Here is a 15,660-nt window from a genome sequence, read left to right as displayed (position 1 = left end):
TTTGTTCTGCACTCATATGCCACAGAAATGGGTGTGGATCTCTGGTCAGGCAGGTATGCACTAGGTAAACCAGGAGACTGCTAGAGATAGGTGCCCCTGCACAAAAGGTGAGAATTGGGAGAGACGTAGCAGGAGGGGTTCAAAGGAGATCGATCCTCTTGTGGAAGATTATAGATTTTCAGGCAAGGAGGAAGCTGGCTTGTTCATGGGTAAAATTTTAATCTGGTTTTTTCATGTGTGAATTTGTGAATCACTCAATTCCTAATCGATATTTTACAATGTTATAGAACACAGAAAAGTCACTCGTTTACAAAAGGGCTGTATTAATAATATATTGTCTAATTTGACAATACCACAGCACGAGTGGGTACTTAGACCGTAAACCCCTTGGAGCAGGGATTGTCATTTTTTTCTGCTTGGACAGCACCTAGCGCTATGGGGTCCTGGTCCACGACTGGGGCACCTAGATTCTATGCTAATACAAATAAATAATGAGATGGGGGGTTTTATGATAATCTTAGGCCACTCTTCTACCAAAAGCCATAGCAAGAAAATAAAGTACACCTTTATGTCCCTGGAGATCCTTTTAAAACACTCAAAAAGAGGTTGTTAACCTCCATTAGAGTTCTTCTACTTAAAAACTTGGTTACTTTTTTTTTAAGTTGTTTGTATTATTCCAGTGGTTTTTACAGACACAGCTAACCAAGTGGAACATGGAGTTTTACACTGAAATAGACACGTAGAAACTGGAAACCAAATGCTACATTATTCCTACTGTTTTCTTTTGTTAGGCCAAAAGGTAATGTTAACAAGCACACGCTGACTGATCCCTAGAATTTCCTCTTCGTCTCCAATTCCTCGTACAGCGTGTTTTTCCGTTGCTAAGTACATTTTTTGAACCCAAGTGGAATAAGCTCTCTCTTCCACACACACTAGACACTTAGAAGCAAAGTTAATCATACTTTAGCACTTAACCTGTAACCTTGCAAGCCTAGCAGTTTTAATAAATGGTGCTGTACCTTTAAACCCTGCAAGTTAAACCAGCCAAGTGAGGAGAGCAGTGTAAGGTCCAGCCCCTGAAAGCAGCTTCAGACACCTCACCCAGCGTCATTGCAAAGGGACAGGCAGCCCTGACAGTGCTCTGGTGAGAGTTCTATCAACATGGCAAAGCACATGACCCTCTCTTTCCTCCTCGTTCTCACTATGGCAAGCTCATCCTTTGCCCGTCGAAAGCTTTTAGTGTTTCTGATCGATGGCTTTCGTTATGATTACATCAATGACAATGAACTGGAGTCCCTGCCTGGCTTTAAAGAGATTGTGGACAGGGGAGTGAAAGTGGATTACATGACCCCAGACTTTCCCAGCCTTTCGTATCCAAATTATTACACGCTGATGACTGGTGAGTACTTTCTTTTATGTGTTGTGATGCTCTTAAGAGCTGTCAGCTAGCTTCTTAGATTAAGTTAAGGTCATTGGATTTTGCTACACAGAGGGATGAATATACTCTAGGTTAGGGTTTCAGCTGTACTGTTATCCTTAGTGAGGTCTAAAAAGTATTACAGTACTGACTCTGAATTTCAATGAAGACAGCAAGACAAATAAATCTATCAAGTCTCTCCAATCTAAACTAAAGTTGGACACATGCTGTGTAAATATAATCTTGCTAAGAAGTTAGGATTTGTTTTCACAAGTTTGCTTTTTCACTAGCTCACCAGCTGTGTAGTTTTCATAATAAAGTTTCTTGAAAATTATTGTAATTGCTGTATACCTAACCTGTAGGCATAGGTGATCTCTAGTTGCTTCTCCTGTTGCATTTCATTTTCTCTGAGATACAGTACACACAAAATTCCTCAGATCTGAGTAATATGCCATTTTTCATGGTTGTCTGGAATATCTATAATGCTTGAATACTGTATAACTAAGTGTCTTTTTCTTTCTGAGTTAGAAAGTAGAAATGGATGGGAAACATTTGGAATGTAAACATACAAAGTATGTCTGGAGACTCAATTTATGCATTTAACAAGGACTAATATAAAGTGAGGATGACCAAAGTATGTCTTGTTTTCAGAAAGCAGAGCTGCTCTAGACAGTTCTGCATTAAACTGGTCTTTAAATAAAACTGACATCCTGCTTTGGCCATTAGATTATGGGGATTTATTGAATTCTGTTTTAACTCTCCCCTAAGACCCCGTATTTGCAAAAGACTATGAAGCATCCAATTAGAAATGAAAGAGTGTAAAGATTCTTGCTTTTGCTTATTCCCATTACATCTTGCCATTTTCTGAATGCCAAGAAAGGGTTCTTACAAAGCAGGCAATGTGATCAAGATATTACAAATGCCCATTTGATCTGTTTTCATAGTATATTTTAAAATTAGTTTCTTTGTAACTCAGCATGATGCTAGACAGCTATGCAGTAGCAGAATAGCTAAGTACATTAGGAAAGTTACTTTAGAGAATAAACGTCAGCTAAACAATCAGAAATGAAGAATTACTGTAAGCAGGGAATAGACTTTCTCAAAGTTGAATGTCTCCCCAATTATTCAATAAACAAGACCTTCAGATTAACTAGAAAAAAGTCAGTTCTTCTCTAGCCAGGCAGTGGCTTTGTCTGTCCATAGAACAATACAATGCCTAGCAGTTCATGTACTGCTTGTTTAGAAATAAATAGATGCCACTATAAATCAAAAAGCTGACATCAGTTTTGCCTGGTTTGTTTCAAAATTACTTAACCCTTCCTTCCCCAGCTTGGAAGAAAATGCCCCTTTTCAATGTTCATTTCTTAGAAAATGCACATCTTTTCATCACCGCCCAGGGCAAGCCCATGAAAAACGCTGTTTTGCAAAGTAAACGCCCTTGTAAAGAATAAAAGTGCAACTGCACCATGGATCACTTTCTTGCTATATAAACAAATCACGTCAGCACTTCATATTTGTAAAAAGACTTTGCCCGAAATTGGCCCAAGCACAAAAAGTGCAGCAGAAGTGATTGCTTTCCCTCACCGTCAAGCTTGACCATCACAACCATTAGGTTTATATAGGCAGAGCCTCCTAGTGGGGACAGAAGGGGCAGTTTGCCCCGATGTCTGTTCAAGAGGGCCCTAAACCAAGTGGTGTTGCGACTGGTGCACAGGGTCACACCACTACTCAAATTTGGCCCAGCCACCCCTCCATCATAACAGATTCCTGGACCTCCCCTTAGAGGTAATTTGTTTTTTGAAGGGTTGGGGGCCTCAGTTTCAGATTTTGCCCTCATCTCCCAAAGAATCCCGTTTGGTTTTATATACAGGTGGAGTGAAATCCACAATCTGTTCATCTCTTTGAGAGTGTAGCCCTGAAGCCCATCGGGCTGGCTTAGCCTGCATTATATCCAGCTGTAACACAAGAAACCTACAGGCCCATATCCTGTAAGACATTAGTTTAAGCAAATTAGTATAAATTAGCGTAAGTATAGTAGGCCTGTGACCTTTGGCAGATAAATAGTGTGACAGTCACCCCTTAGATTTTGGGGCACTAAGTACACCTGTCACCCCTTGCTCAAACAGATCTTGTGGTGATCACTTCCATGTTCCTTGCGGTGACCTTTTACTGTTAAATTCCAGCTCCTGCATTGAGCAAGATATCCTTAGTTCCCCAAAATCTAAGGGGGGAGTGAGTGTTTGGACTCATGCCAGAAGACTGTGAATGAGACATACAAGGACCATCAAGGTTCCTTCTCCACTCTGAACTCTAGGGTACAGATGTGGGAACCTGCATGAGAAACCCCCTAAGCTTATTTTTACCAGCTTAGGTTAAAACTTCCCCAAGGTACAAACTATTTTACCTTTTGCCCTTGTACTTTATCACTGCCACCACCAAACGTCTAACAAATATATAACAGGGAAAGAGCCCGCTTGGAAACGTCTTTCCCCCCAAAATCCTCCCAAGCCCTACCCCCTCTTTCCTGGGGAAGGCTTGATAAAAATCCTCACCAACTTGCATAGGTGAACACAGACCGAAACCCTTAGATCTTAAGAACAAGGAAAAAGCAATCAGGCTCTTAAAAGAAGAATTTTAATTGAAGAAAAAGTAAAAGAATCACCTCTGTAAAATCAGGATGGTAAATACCTTACAGGGTAATCAGATTCAAAACATAGAGAATCCCTCTAGGCAAAACCTTAAGTTACAGAAAGACACAAAAACAGGAATATACATTCCATTCAGCACAACTTATTTTATCAGCCATTTAAACAAAACAGAATCTAACGCATATCTAACTAGATTGCTTATTAGCCCTTTACAGGAGCTCTGACCTGCATTCCTGCTCTGGTCCCGGCAAAAGCAACACACAGACAGAGAGAACCCTTTGTTTTCCCCTTCCCCCCCTCCAGCTTTGAAAGTATCTTGTCTCCTCATTGGTCATTTTGGTCAGGTGCCAGCGAGGTTATCTTTAGCTTCTTAACCCTTTACAGGTGAAAGCGTTTTTTCCTCTGGCCAGGAGGTGGTTAACTTTCCCTTTATATTTATGACAACCATGCTACTGCATAATCTTTAGCAAAACATGTGTGGTGTCACAGATCCCATCTGTCACATTGCTCCTAATGATAAGTGTTGGCACAAGTCCAAACCCGTGGATCGCTCCTTCGCATGCCTTTGGAAACATTTTGGACAATACAGTACCAATTTAACAATTGTTCATCTTTGATTAGGTCTGGGACCTTTCCCACTTCTACAAATTACAATGCAGCAGTAATTGTGTTTGCAACATATTCTTCATACTCCTCAATAGTTACAAAGTCAGCAAGGTCCCCTTTAACATGTGTCTAAACTTTAAACAGCACAAAACTCACACCCCCAACATCGGAATCATTGCCATGCCATGCCAGAGACAGGGCTGGTCCTTTGTCTCTCACCACTAGGTACTCAAGGAAGGGTGGGAGTATGAAAATCTAAGAACTTATGCAAAGAATGATACCACAGATATCCCCAGTACTGTACTATTCTTATCTTTTTTCATGGGGCTTGAAGCTCTTCTGGCTTTACTCATTTTAATAACAATCTCTAAGGCTTTACTTTGCCCTCAGTGTGAGCCTCCTTGCCATCCACCCTGAGGCTTCCAACAAGATGTTGGTTTTAATTCTGTGTAGCCTGATTTGGGACAAGAACCTTATGACCTTTTGATCAACTAGCCATCAATACAATGATTATTAACTATTAAAAGGGTCAGGCAACAACAGCTTGAAACATGTGCTACTTCAAAGATCCTACATACAGAAATCTCACATGTGCTCTTGAGGTTCCATAGAATTTATAAAGGAATTTAGATGATGAAACAGGAATATTAGTTCTTTTACATTACCAGAGTTCTCACACCCTGGCTCGAAGCTACAGTATAATTTGCAAAGCAAAAATCTTGTCAGAGTCCCATTGTAATTACATTTCAATGTCACGTGTCATCCAAGGATCTCAAAGCATTACAATTGCAGGTGTAGAAGTACAGCTGAGAAGGATAGATCTTTGCAAGTAGAGTACATGGATTTATTTAAAACATGGAAATGAATGGTAGGGCTATGGGAAAGTGGCATATAGAGGCCATTGGGAATTCTAATATTTATCCAGGTCCAGGCCTAGCAGCTGTAGCACACGTTTCCTTATACCATCTTACTCCGAGCTGGAGTGCTCATTTCCAAGGGTAGCATTGTCGCTCAATCACCAGACCCCTCTAAGGACAAGAAAGTTGGCAATTTCTGCCAAATGTAATGGTGCTTTTTGTGATATGAGCATCTGCTTACTGGGTTAACCAACCCAATTCCTAGATGCTGGGGGAAGTAGTTAGCACAAAGTCTGATGAAGAGGCAAGTATTAACTCAAGCTCATACTTGCATGGTTCAATGCCCTACTAACAGCATTATTAACAACCTCATGTTAATGGAGAATAATGAATGCTTGCAGGATACTGACTATCATATTTCTCATATGATGAAGCATGTGCCTGGTTTTTGCTACATAACTAAAATTATCTGGGTTACAACTTAGTCAAAGAAGAGACTAAATTTAGTTCCAAAGTAAGCTTCTGTAAGAGACAAGACCAAGAGAATGTTTCATATTTTAAAACTCAAATGAAATGTTAAAGAAAACATGTTTTTAAACATATAAACATTACCCATGCAGTGCCTGAAACACAAACACTGGAGCACTTAGAAGCTGAGTGAAATCAATTATAAACCAAAATGAAACGCACTGCACTAATTTACTTTGTACACGCTGAGAGCCATGGCAAAAGTGAAAAAAGAGCATAGTGACAAATAGTTTGAATGTTAAAGTTTTTTCCTTCTCTTTTGACAATCAAAGGCATTATTAGCAACAGCATTAACATGTTTGTTTATGACGTATGATTTTAAAGTTGACAGTGTCCCCCCTTCTTGAGTGATGTACTGTTAAATTTCAAATGGCATACTGTGAATCACGTACTGTAGCTGGCTTTGCAGCACCACTACATATGGGCTGGTTACCCCACCGGAGAATCTATGGGTATGATTACACCACAGTCAGCTAGTTTTGACCTAGTGGCAGTAAGGCAGTGGCACAAGCTACCCCTCCCCCGGCCCAAATACAACCCTGCCCAGAACCTTAGGTACATATGCAAGCAGCTAACTTGTGGCGCTTCCCATGCTGCTGAGACTACACTGCTCAAGTGTGTCTAAACCAGCGTCACTCATTCTTCCTGATTGTAGTGTCAGCATACCCATAGCCTTACAACATTATCAAGGCAAGGCCTGAGGAGGTGGTGGAATGCTATCCATGGGAGTTAGAGAGGCTTCCCAAGTCTTGGGAGGTCTTAATTTTGTTGACCCAGGCATTCTATAAAGTACACGCCTCATGGGGTACATCCACCAATCTGAGACAGGGTATGGTTCTGAGTGCCAAATATTTCCCTTTGGATCTCAAAAACGTTGTGAACCTTTGGGTTTGTTTTTACTGAAAAAATGTCCCCAGAATGGAAAACAGAAAATGTTTGTACAACTCTAGAGATAAGTTCATATGCCACAAATTGAAGCATAGAGCTTTTTGCTCATCCGGTAACTAAAACCGTGTATTGCACATCTGTCTATTTATGGTACTTCTAAGACTGTGCCTGTTACCAACAAATAGTAGCACTAGCAGTAGCTGGACACCAATATCTCTAGGTATTTATATATCCAGAGCTAAAGGTATAGTAACCATTCACCACTGGAAGACTGTAAAAAGTTCATATACTTTCTAGTCATCAGTTCAATGGTCTACACACCATTTAGTAGAGGCATCCATTAGATCCTCTTAAAATATAGACCTTAGACCAAGAGGCACTATAATCATTACTATACTAGTGTAAGGGTTCATGACATCCCCTGCTACATGGTCAAATGGATCCTCCTTAGAAATCAAAAGCATGTTACTGAGCTTTCTTTCTCATCCATTTGACATAAGATTTCCACCAGTACTGCACATTTATGTATATCCTAGGCCAGTGAAATCTCTCCTGTAGCTCAGCTTGATTTTGGAGGATCATAACAGTATTGTAAAATCTTCATTAATAAGCTCTTCTGGGGCCACACATTGTCTGTTCACATCTTGCAGGTGTCATTTTTGCCTGGGGCCCCACAGATGGCAGGACACATCATCCATAGCAGCTCTCTCTTTGTGCTTCCTTTGGCACCCTACTGAATGTTTTCAGTAGTTTCAGACAAGTAATGAAAGAATTAACACGAGCATCACCTTTGAGGTCCTTCTGGACTTCAGCAAGATGCAGGCCCAATGGCATCTGGTGATAAAGTAGAGCAGCAGGTGCTGTAACTGACAGGCAGAACATGGGGCCTTCAGGAGACACCATTCACTTTGACATGCCTCCAGCCCAATAAGATTGACGTTGTATAAAGCAGCAACACCATGAGAATTGCTTTAGACCAGCGAATATGATGGCTCTGATTTTACAGGCCTACACCCTCACTTCTCTAATCAATGGCAATAGGAGCATGACAGTGCCCAACGTGATTCACACTGATCTCCACTGAGGAGAGAGGTTGGAGCAAAGAGCTGTAGAATTTTCCTAAACCCATTTACATAGTACAATTGAATCAATTTTCTTTTTTTACTTTTTGATTGGGTGAAACTGTAATCATGTTTGTACACCTGACTGTGAAGATCCTAGCACTCTGTTGGTGCTATGCAAATGAAAGAATATAGTAGTAGTAATAAATAATAATATGATGATGTCAGATTACCCGGCATTATTCCCTTTATTCTGTCATTTTGAATGAAGTAGTGATGCCAGACTGAATATTTCCCTTCTCTGGCGAAGATCATGGGATATTGGGAGATATGTCAAGCACAGTTTATAAAAATAGGTACTTGCTAGTCCAACTGGTTCTAGGCAAACCTCCAAAGGGTGCAGCATAGGGATTGGCTTGTGTAATCGAGCTCTGAACCCAAACATCCCCAGGCTGGGAGAGGTGAGTTTGTTTTCAGATTCAGTATTTCAGATTGGTTTGTTCTGTTAGAGAGACCTGAGGCCCAGTGCTCATTTTTATAACATTGTAGGCAACACAAATGTCTGCTCACTTTGCACATGCACTGTTAGATGCACTTAAGCAAATCCCTGATTTGCACTTGCCCATTGGGAATGCATGTCAAAATCAGACCAGCACCATTTGTATCCAGATCTGAACTTCCCATCAATTGGGGATGGCAAGGCCCAATTCTGGGTCCATCTCAAGTTTTTAGGTTTGTTTCCTAAATATCTAGGAATTCCAGTGCTACTGACCAAGTCCTCCAGGACCTAGAAACAGTGAGAGAAAAGGTTCTCTAGCAAGAACTGGAGAGGCAGTGTACTCTAGTGGTTAGGATATTGGACTGGGAGTCACAAGAACTGCTTTTGATTCCCAGCTTGGTGTGTGAACTTGGCAAGTGGATTCTCTCTGTCTTTCAGAGTAGCAGCCGTGTTAGTCTGTATCTGCAAAAAGAACAGGAGTACTTGTGGCACCTTAGAGACTAACCAATTTATTTGAGCATAAGCTTTTGTGGGCTACAGCCCACTTCATCGGATGCATAGAATGGAACATACAGTAAGAGATATATATACATACAGAGAACATGAAAAGGTGGAAATTGCCAGACCAACTCTAAGAGGCTAATTAATTAAGATGAGCTATTATCAGCAGGAGAAAAAAACCTTTTGTAGTGATAATCAAGATGGCCCATTTCAGAGAGTTGACAAGCAGGTGTGAGGATACTTAGCATGGGGAAATAGATTCAATTTGTGTAATGACCCAGCCAATCCCAGTCTCTATTCAAGCCCAAGTTAATGGTATCTATTTCTGCATGTTAAGTATCCTCACACCTGCTTGTCAACTGTCTGAAATGGGCCATCTGGATTATCACTATAAAAGGTTTTTTTCTCCTGCTGATAATAGCTCATCTTAATTAATTAGCTTCTTAGAGTTGGTCTGGCAACTTCTACCTTTTCATGATCTCTGTATGTATATATATCTTCTTACTATATGTTCCATTCTATGCATCTGATGAAGTGGGCTGTAGCCCATGAAAGCTCATGCTCAAATAAATTGGTTAGTCTCTAAGGTGCCACAAGTACTCCTGTTCTCTGTGTCTTTGTTTCCCCTCCCAACCTTTGTTAGTTTTGCCTATTTAGACTGCAATAAGACAGGAGATATGTCTCACTATGCATGTGTACAATGCCTAGCACAATCACCCCCAGTTTTACTTGGGGGGACGGGACTCTAGGCACTATTATAATACAAGTGATAAGTAACAATAAAGAAATTCCAGTGGGTCTCAGAGTCAGCTATGTCAGAAAGCAGAAATACCACAGGAAACTAGAAAGTGCAGAGGTACATGCAGGGCTTCTTTTATACATACATTTTACTGAACTTTTTATAATGAAATTGTAAAAAAATCAAGTTAATTTCAGACTGAGGAATAAGCACCAGCCTAAGCTTCATCTGAACCACTCTACCCACTCCTATTGCTAAACAGACGACATTTATCTTTTGTTGCTGTAGAAATGACAGACCTGTTGGATTAGGCTTAACTTTTGCAGGTCAGAGAGACCAAAGCACAAAACAAAACAAGCAAGTAAATAGCGGTGACAGAACTTATATCAGCCCAGTTTTCTAAATAAAAAATCAGCCATGTGCAGCCAAAGTGCAAACCCTTTCTAAAAAACGAGACTTACTTTAGCCTGTTCTCTCCTTCATATGGGGAAGGTCTGGAGTGAAATCCTGTGACCACTGAAGACAGGAGTTTTGCCAATTACTTCAATAGGGCCAGGATTTCGCCTCTGGGTCTTAAAGAGGTCTAGATCAGACTGCCATACTCTCCAAAGCACATTCCTCTGATAGTCCACTTTGGAATTTAGAAACTTCCTTAGGTTGAACCCCACCACATGTCCCTCCTGGCTTAGCTCCCTGGAAAACCCTGCATTAAGGGTTAGCAGCTGTTCAGACAGAGAGCTTTAACTCTTTCCCTACCTCGCACAGGATGGGATCTATGCCCTCCATTACACTGTGACTGTATTATTCCCTGGTGTTTCCTTTTATTCTATCTGCATGGTAAGGGACTCAGAAGAAAGCATATACTGTACCGACTTCACCCCAGCTGCAGGGAAACCTTTATGCAAATCTAAAAGAAAGCCACAAAGGATTGCTTGAGTGACTCGTTCCTTTGTTTGAGAGAAATCCAGAGGCTAGCTTTGGGCAACTGCTTTTCTGCCTTCTCATATGAGGAACCCTAGGTTTCTTCTTTTTTATATTTCTGTATCACCTGTGTGTCTGATTAGGACACTGCATCGATATACTATGGTGTCTTCAATACATTGATTACTATACCCAGCTCTGGCTCCATTTCATCTGACCTGCCTGATGCAATGGGGTGGCTTACCCAGTGCCTGACTGAAACTGGAGATTGGATGCGGACCAGCTGGCTGAGACTCAGTCTAAACAAGACCAAGGAAATACTGGTAGTTTGGGAAACGCAACAGAAAGAGATGGCAGAGATTATATCAGCATCCCCTAATGACAGGGTGCAACTCTGATTTGTCTCTTAGGTTAGCAATTTGGGAGTGTTCATAGATCCATTGCTGCTCAGGTATCTGACCTGAAGAAGAGCTCTGTATAAGCTCAAAAGCTTGTCCTGTTCACCAACAGAAGTTGGTCCAATAAAAGATATTACCTCACCACCTTATCCCTCTAATATCCTGGGACTGACATGGCTACAATACTGCAAACAGGTATCTATTATCACCTCTGGCAAAAACAGTTTGGGTCTGTTTACACTTAAAACTCTACAGTGGTACAGCTGCAGCATCGTTCTCCCAGCACTGTAATAAATCCACCTCTCCAAAAGGCACTATCTAGGTTGAAGCAAGAATTTCATGCTGTCTACATGGGGACTTAGGTCAGTTAAGCACATCACTCGGCAGGGACGGGGGGCAATTTTTCACAACCCTGAGCAACATAGGTGGGTCGATCTAATTTTCTAAGTGTAGACCAGCTCTAAGTTTCATCTGGGCTTGGAGAGAAATGTATCATTCCTTTCAGATGGAGAAATGGTACTTTTATCATCAAATAGAAGTGTGATGGGTATACAAATTCCACACTGGTCAACCAGAGATTAAGGAACTGCTCTGGACTCAGCCAGCCCCACTCTTCCACACCTGTAGGAAGTGCACCAACTGGAGGAGTTAAAAGGAAGGGGAGCAGCTCATTTGGGGGCAGACCAGGGAAGAGAGGATCAGCTCCATCAGCTCCAATGGAGAAGAGCTGAGGGAAAGGCAGAATCTCTCCCAAAGACAACTGCACATAGGTCCCCCTCTGAGGGAAGGGAGGACCTCCTACAGAGACAGCCTGAGATGGAAGCATTCCCTTCTCTCATACAAACTCCAGTCTTTGTTAATCCTCTTTATTTTGTTTGGGCTACCCCAGCAGGGGAAAGCCCTAGGACTGATGTGGCCTAGGAGGTTGGGCCATACCACAGGAGGAGACAGTTGCTGCCCAAGAGAGGTACCGCACTACACACAGCTGCCAGAGGCTGCCTTGTGCGTGCTTGGACATCCTTCACACCATCTTAACCCAGACAGCGATTTTGAGACAATCACCGGGTGTAATAGAAGGTGGCTCAGGGAGGGCAGCCTTATGCATCCCCTGGCTTTCAGAGCACTGACAGCCTTCAGAGGGCCCAGAGCCCTTACCAACAACCCCCCTGCAAGTCATGGGCCTAAGCCCTGACCATTAGGTAATGCCACCTTACTAACAAACCACTGAGCGAGGACCATCACAAGAGGTGAAACTCAGACTCATGGCCTTCCCTCCCCCATCTAACCATATTACACCCCTCAAGAGAATCCTGAGAAATTACATTAGGCTTGAAGCATATCCTAAACATATACTAATCAGCACTTTGTTAGACAAGTGGGGGCAGTGACTTACACAGTCAAAGCCCCCAAAAAGAAATAGGAGGCTGTTAGTTCATGTCTCTCCTACAACTGCAATGACAGTGGCATCATACAGGAGAGAGGCATTTTAATGAGGTAATTGAGGGCTTTACAGGTCAAAGCCAACATCTTAAACTCCACCCAGAAACAAACTGGAAGCCCATGTTTTCTATGGGAAGTGCTACTTAGTAATGACCTGACCCAACACACATTGAAGTCAATGAAATAGATTTTAATGGGAGCCAGATCAGGTCTTGCGTCAGTAGCCTCATTATTGGAACAACTTGAACTATGTATTGATCTTGGGTATTACCCATTAATCCAGGTGGCTGTTGAATGAGCAAGGGTAGTGATTTTGGAGTGGGTGCTGTTTGGGGCAGTTGATTGCATATTTTTTTAAATTTCATCCTTGGGGTCAGTATATTTTGCTGTTGGCAAAAGTGCCTAGAGCCAGTGGGGGAAAGGTGCTTGGAGGAGAGCTGAATACAGAAAATAAATGTAGCATCCTAAATTAGCTGTAGCATGTAAACATGCAAATGCTTTTGCTGACAACCTTCTCAAAGTGTATGGTAGCCACTATATTCTTAGGAATTATCTCCTCTGTTTTTTCTGTTACTTGGCAAAGGGATGTTTTTTTACTGCCATTACAGTCACTTTATCTTACTGACATTTGTATATGGCATCTGCCTTTTGCCCTGTTGCTCCTCTTGAGATTGTCCAGTTAATGTTTAATTATATAAGGATGCAACAACAGTGATAGTAAGAATATAGCATTTTGTTTTGGTAGCCATCTAAAAGCATGTGATGTAATTTTGCCAGGTACCAGTTGTTAAAAAGATCACAACAATTTATTTTCTTTGGCTTGAGAAAATGCCTTACCGTAGAAGACTTAAAGAGCTTAATCTGTTTAGCTTTTCAAAATTAAATATAAGAGGGGACTTGATTACCGTTTACCTTCACAGGGAGAAAGTACCAGGAGCTAAATGGCTCTTTAATCTAGTGAGAAAGACATAACAAGAATCAATGGCTGGAAGTTAAAGCCACACAAAAATCAAATTAGAAATAAGGCATACATTTTTACAGTGCTAATGGTGGTTAACCACTGGCACAAACTACCAAGGGAGATGAAGTATTCTCCATCTCTTGATGTCTTTAGCTCACGACTGGATGCCTTTTGGAAAAAGTACATTAGTCAAACAAGTTATTGAACTCTATTCAGGGCAACAGGTGAAATCTTATGGCTAGAGCCCTGCACAGATAGAAAATTTGTATCCACATCTGAGCAGCGATCCACAATCATGGTCTGCAGATATAAAGCGGATATCTGGAGATCTGCAGGGCTCTACTTAAGGCTTGTTTTAAGCAGGAGGGAACACTAGCTGATCTAAGGGTCACTTTGGGCCTTAAAATCTATGAATCTGAAAAATATTTTAAATGATCTTTTGTGCTTACTCCTTATAATAAAATCTATTGCAAGTTTGAAACTTTAGCTCCCCCACGATCACCCATTATGGGTGTATTGTAATAGTTTGTTATTGTAAGAGCATGAACATCTGCATGTTTTTAAATTGCAGCAAAGGGGGTTTAGGTTGGACATTAGGAAAAACTTGCCTAGTGAGGTTGTGGAATCGCCATCACAGGAGACTTTTAAGAGCAGGTTAGACAAACACCTGTCGGGGATGGGCTAGACAATACTTAGTCCTGTCATGAGTGCAGGGGACTGGATTAGATGACCTCTCGAGGTCCCTTCCAGTCCTATGATTATATGTGGAAACTCTGCAGAGTCCAGCTCATTCTGCAGATTTTTCAGAATACAAAGTTCCTTTGCAAAATGTGATGGGAGCCTTGAGAATGAAAACTGATGTCCCATGGCCTTGTTGAGCTTGCAATTAAAAGAAAATAAATTGAATCTACAGCAATATGAGCTTCACACTGATCTGAATAATTCTCTGTTCTCTCTTTAACAAACAATTAATTAAACCTCACAGCAACCGTTAGGACAGTATTATTCTACCTACTAGACAGGTGGATAAACTGACAGCAATAGTATATTGAACCTTAAACCCCTAAGTCATGGGTTCAAATCCAACCCAAATACATGGAGGCTGAAGGTCATTGTTATATGAAGTCTCTTTGGTAGCCTCAGTCCTGTTCCCAGTGAAGAGATTATATTACACAAAAAGTGATTGCAAATGGCACAAATAGACAATCTGGCTACAAGCTTCCATTGCAGGCCAGGCCTGAAGGGACCTGGAGACTGAACTACTCTTCCTAGTCCCGGAAGTGGTTGCTCCTATGCAGGGTAGTACAGAGGTGGAATGATATCAGGAAGCTTGTGCTGCTGCTGTCGGTATTATGACTGTTCTGTGGATAAACAGAAGTGTTAACGCTCTAGAGCTTTCAGGCTGGCACCATTCACGAGCACAAAATTTACTTAGGGGGATGAGCACCCAGCGGCACAAACTTCAGGAGTCAGAATTGCCACACTATTCTACTACAAAGAGTGAGGTTGGTATGCACCAGGGATGGACTTCATGCAGACTCTGCACTGTCCCACAAGGGAGTTGAAGACAGACCAGGGAAGGGGATGGATTTCTTCCCCCAACCCTATGCATAGTTTCCCCATACAAAGGCCGTTTCTACTGTTATAATGAAGGGTGTTTGTAGATAGCAGTAAGTGTGTCTTTGACCTATGGGCAATCACAGACCTCAGTGAAGCTGATGGGCATGTTAGCTGCCTTTCATTCAGCCTAAATGGAGCAATTAAATGCCACCTGGTTTAGTGATCGCTGAAACAATAGAATCCACTGCCCAAGTCACAGATCAGCATGGTATGGTTGAAGTAGAAGCTGAGCCTTAAGGCCAGTGGCTAGAACTGAAGGCAAATGCAGAGACTGGGAACAGATTGGATTGCAGCTGCATGTCTATGTGTGTGTCAGAAGGAGAAAGCTCAAAACAGAAAAGCAGCCAGAAGACCACCATAGAAGCACTGATGATCCCTGAGAGGAAGCCAAGAGAGAGAGCTTCTTTTGGGCTGAATTTGAATTAGGAGCAAAGAAAATAGCTCCTGTCTGTTCCTACCACATTTAAGAAACAGGACTTTGTGTAAATTCTTTATAAACAGGATTACACCCAAGAAATGACTATAATCAATTTCAGTTCCTAACGGAAACAACCCATCAAGCTCTAAAGATGGGCT

General features: G+C 41.6%; 1 protein-coding gene across 1 annotated transcript in view; it reads left to right on the top strand.

The window, feature by feature from the left end:
* Positions 1–1,061: 1,061 nt before the first annotated feature.
* ENPP6 (ectonucleotide pyrophosphatase/phosphodiesterase 6) overlaps positions 1,062–15,660 on the top strand; it is a 58,387-nt gene continuing 43,788 nt past the window's right edge. The window contains exon 1 of the mRNA XM_084626319.1: positions 1,062–1,399. Within this exon, the coding sequence (XP_084482445.1) occupies positions 1,162–1,399 (238 nt within the window). The 5' untranslated portion in view covers positions 1,062–1,161. The remainder of the gene's footprint in view (positions 1,400–15,660) is intronic.

The sequence above is a fragment of the Lepidochelys olivacea genome (genome assembly GCF_965140295.1).
Source record: "Lepidochelys olivacea isolate rLepOli2 genome assembly, chromosome: 4".
Classification (NCBI taxonomy): Eukaryota; Metazoa; Chordata; order Testudines; family Cheloniidae; genus Lepidochelys; species Lepidochelys olivacea.
Note: the sequence above shows the minus strand (reverse complement) of the source record. Positions and strands in the feature narration are given on the sequence as shown.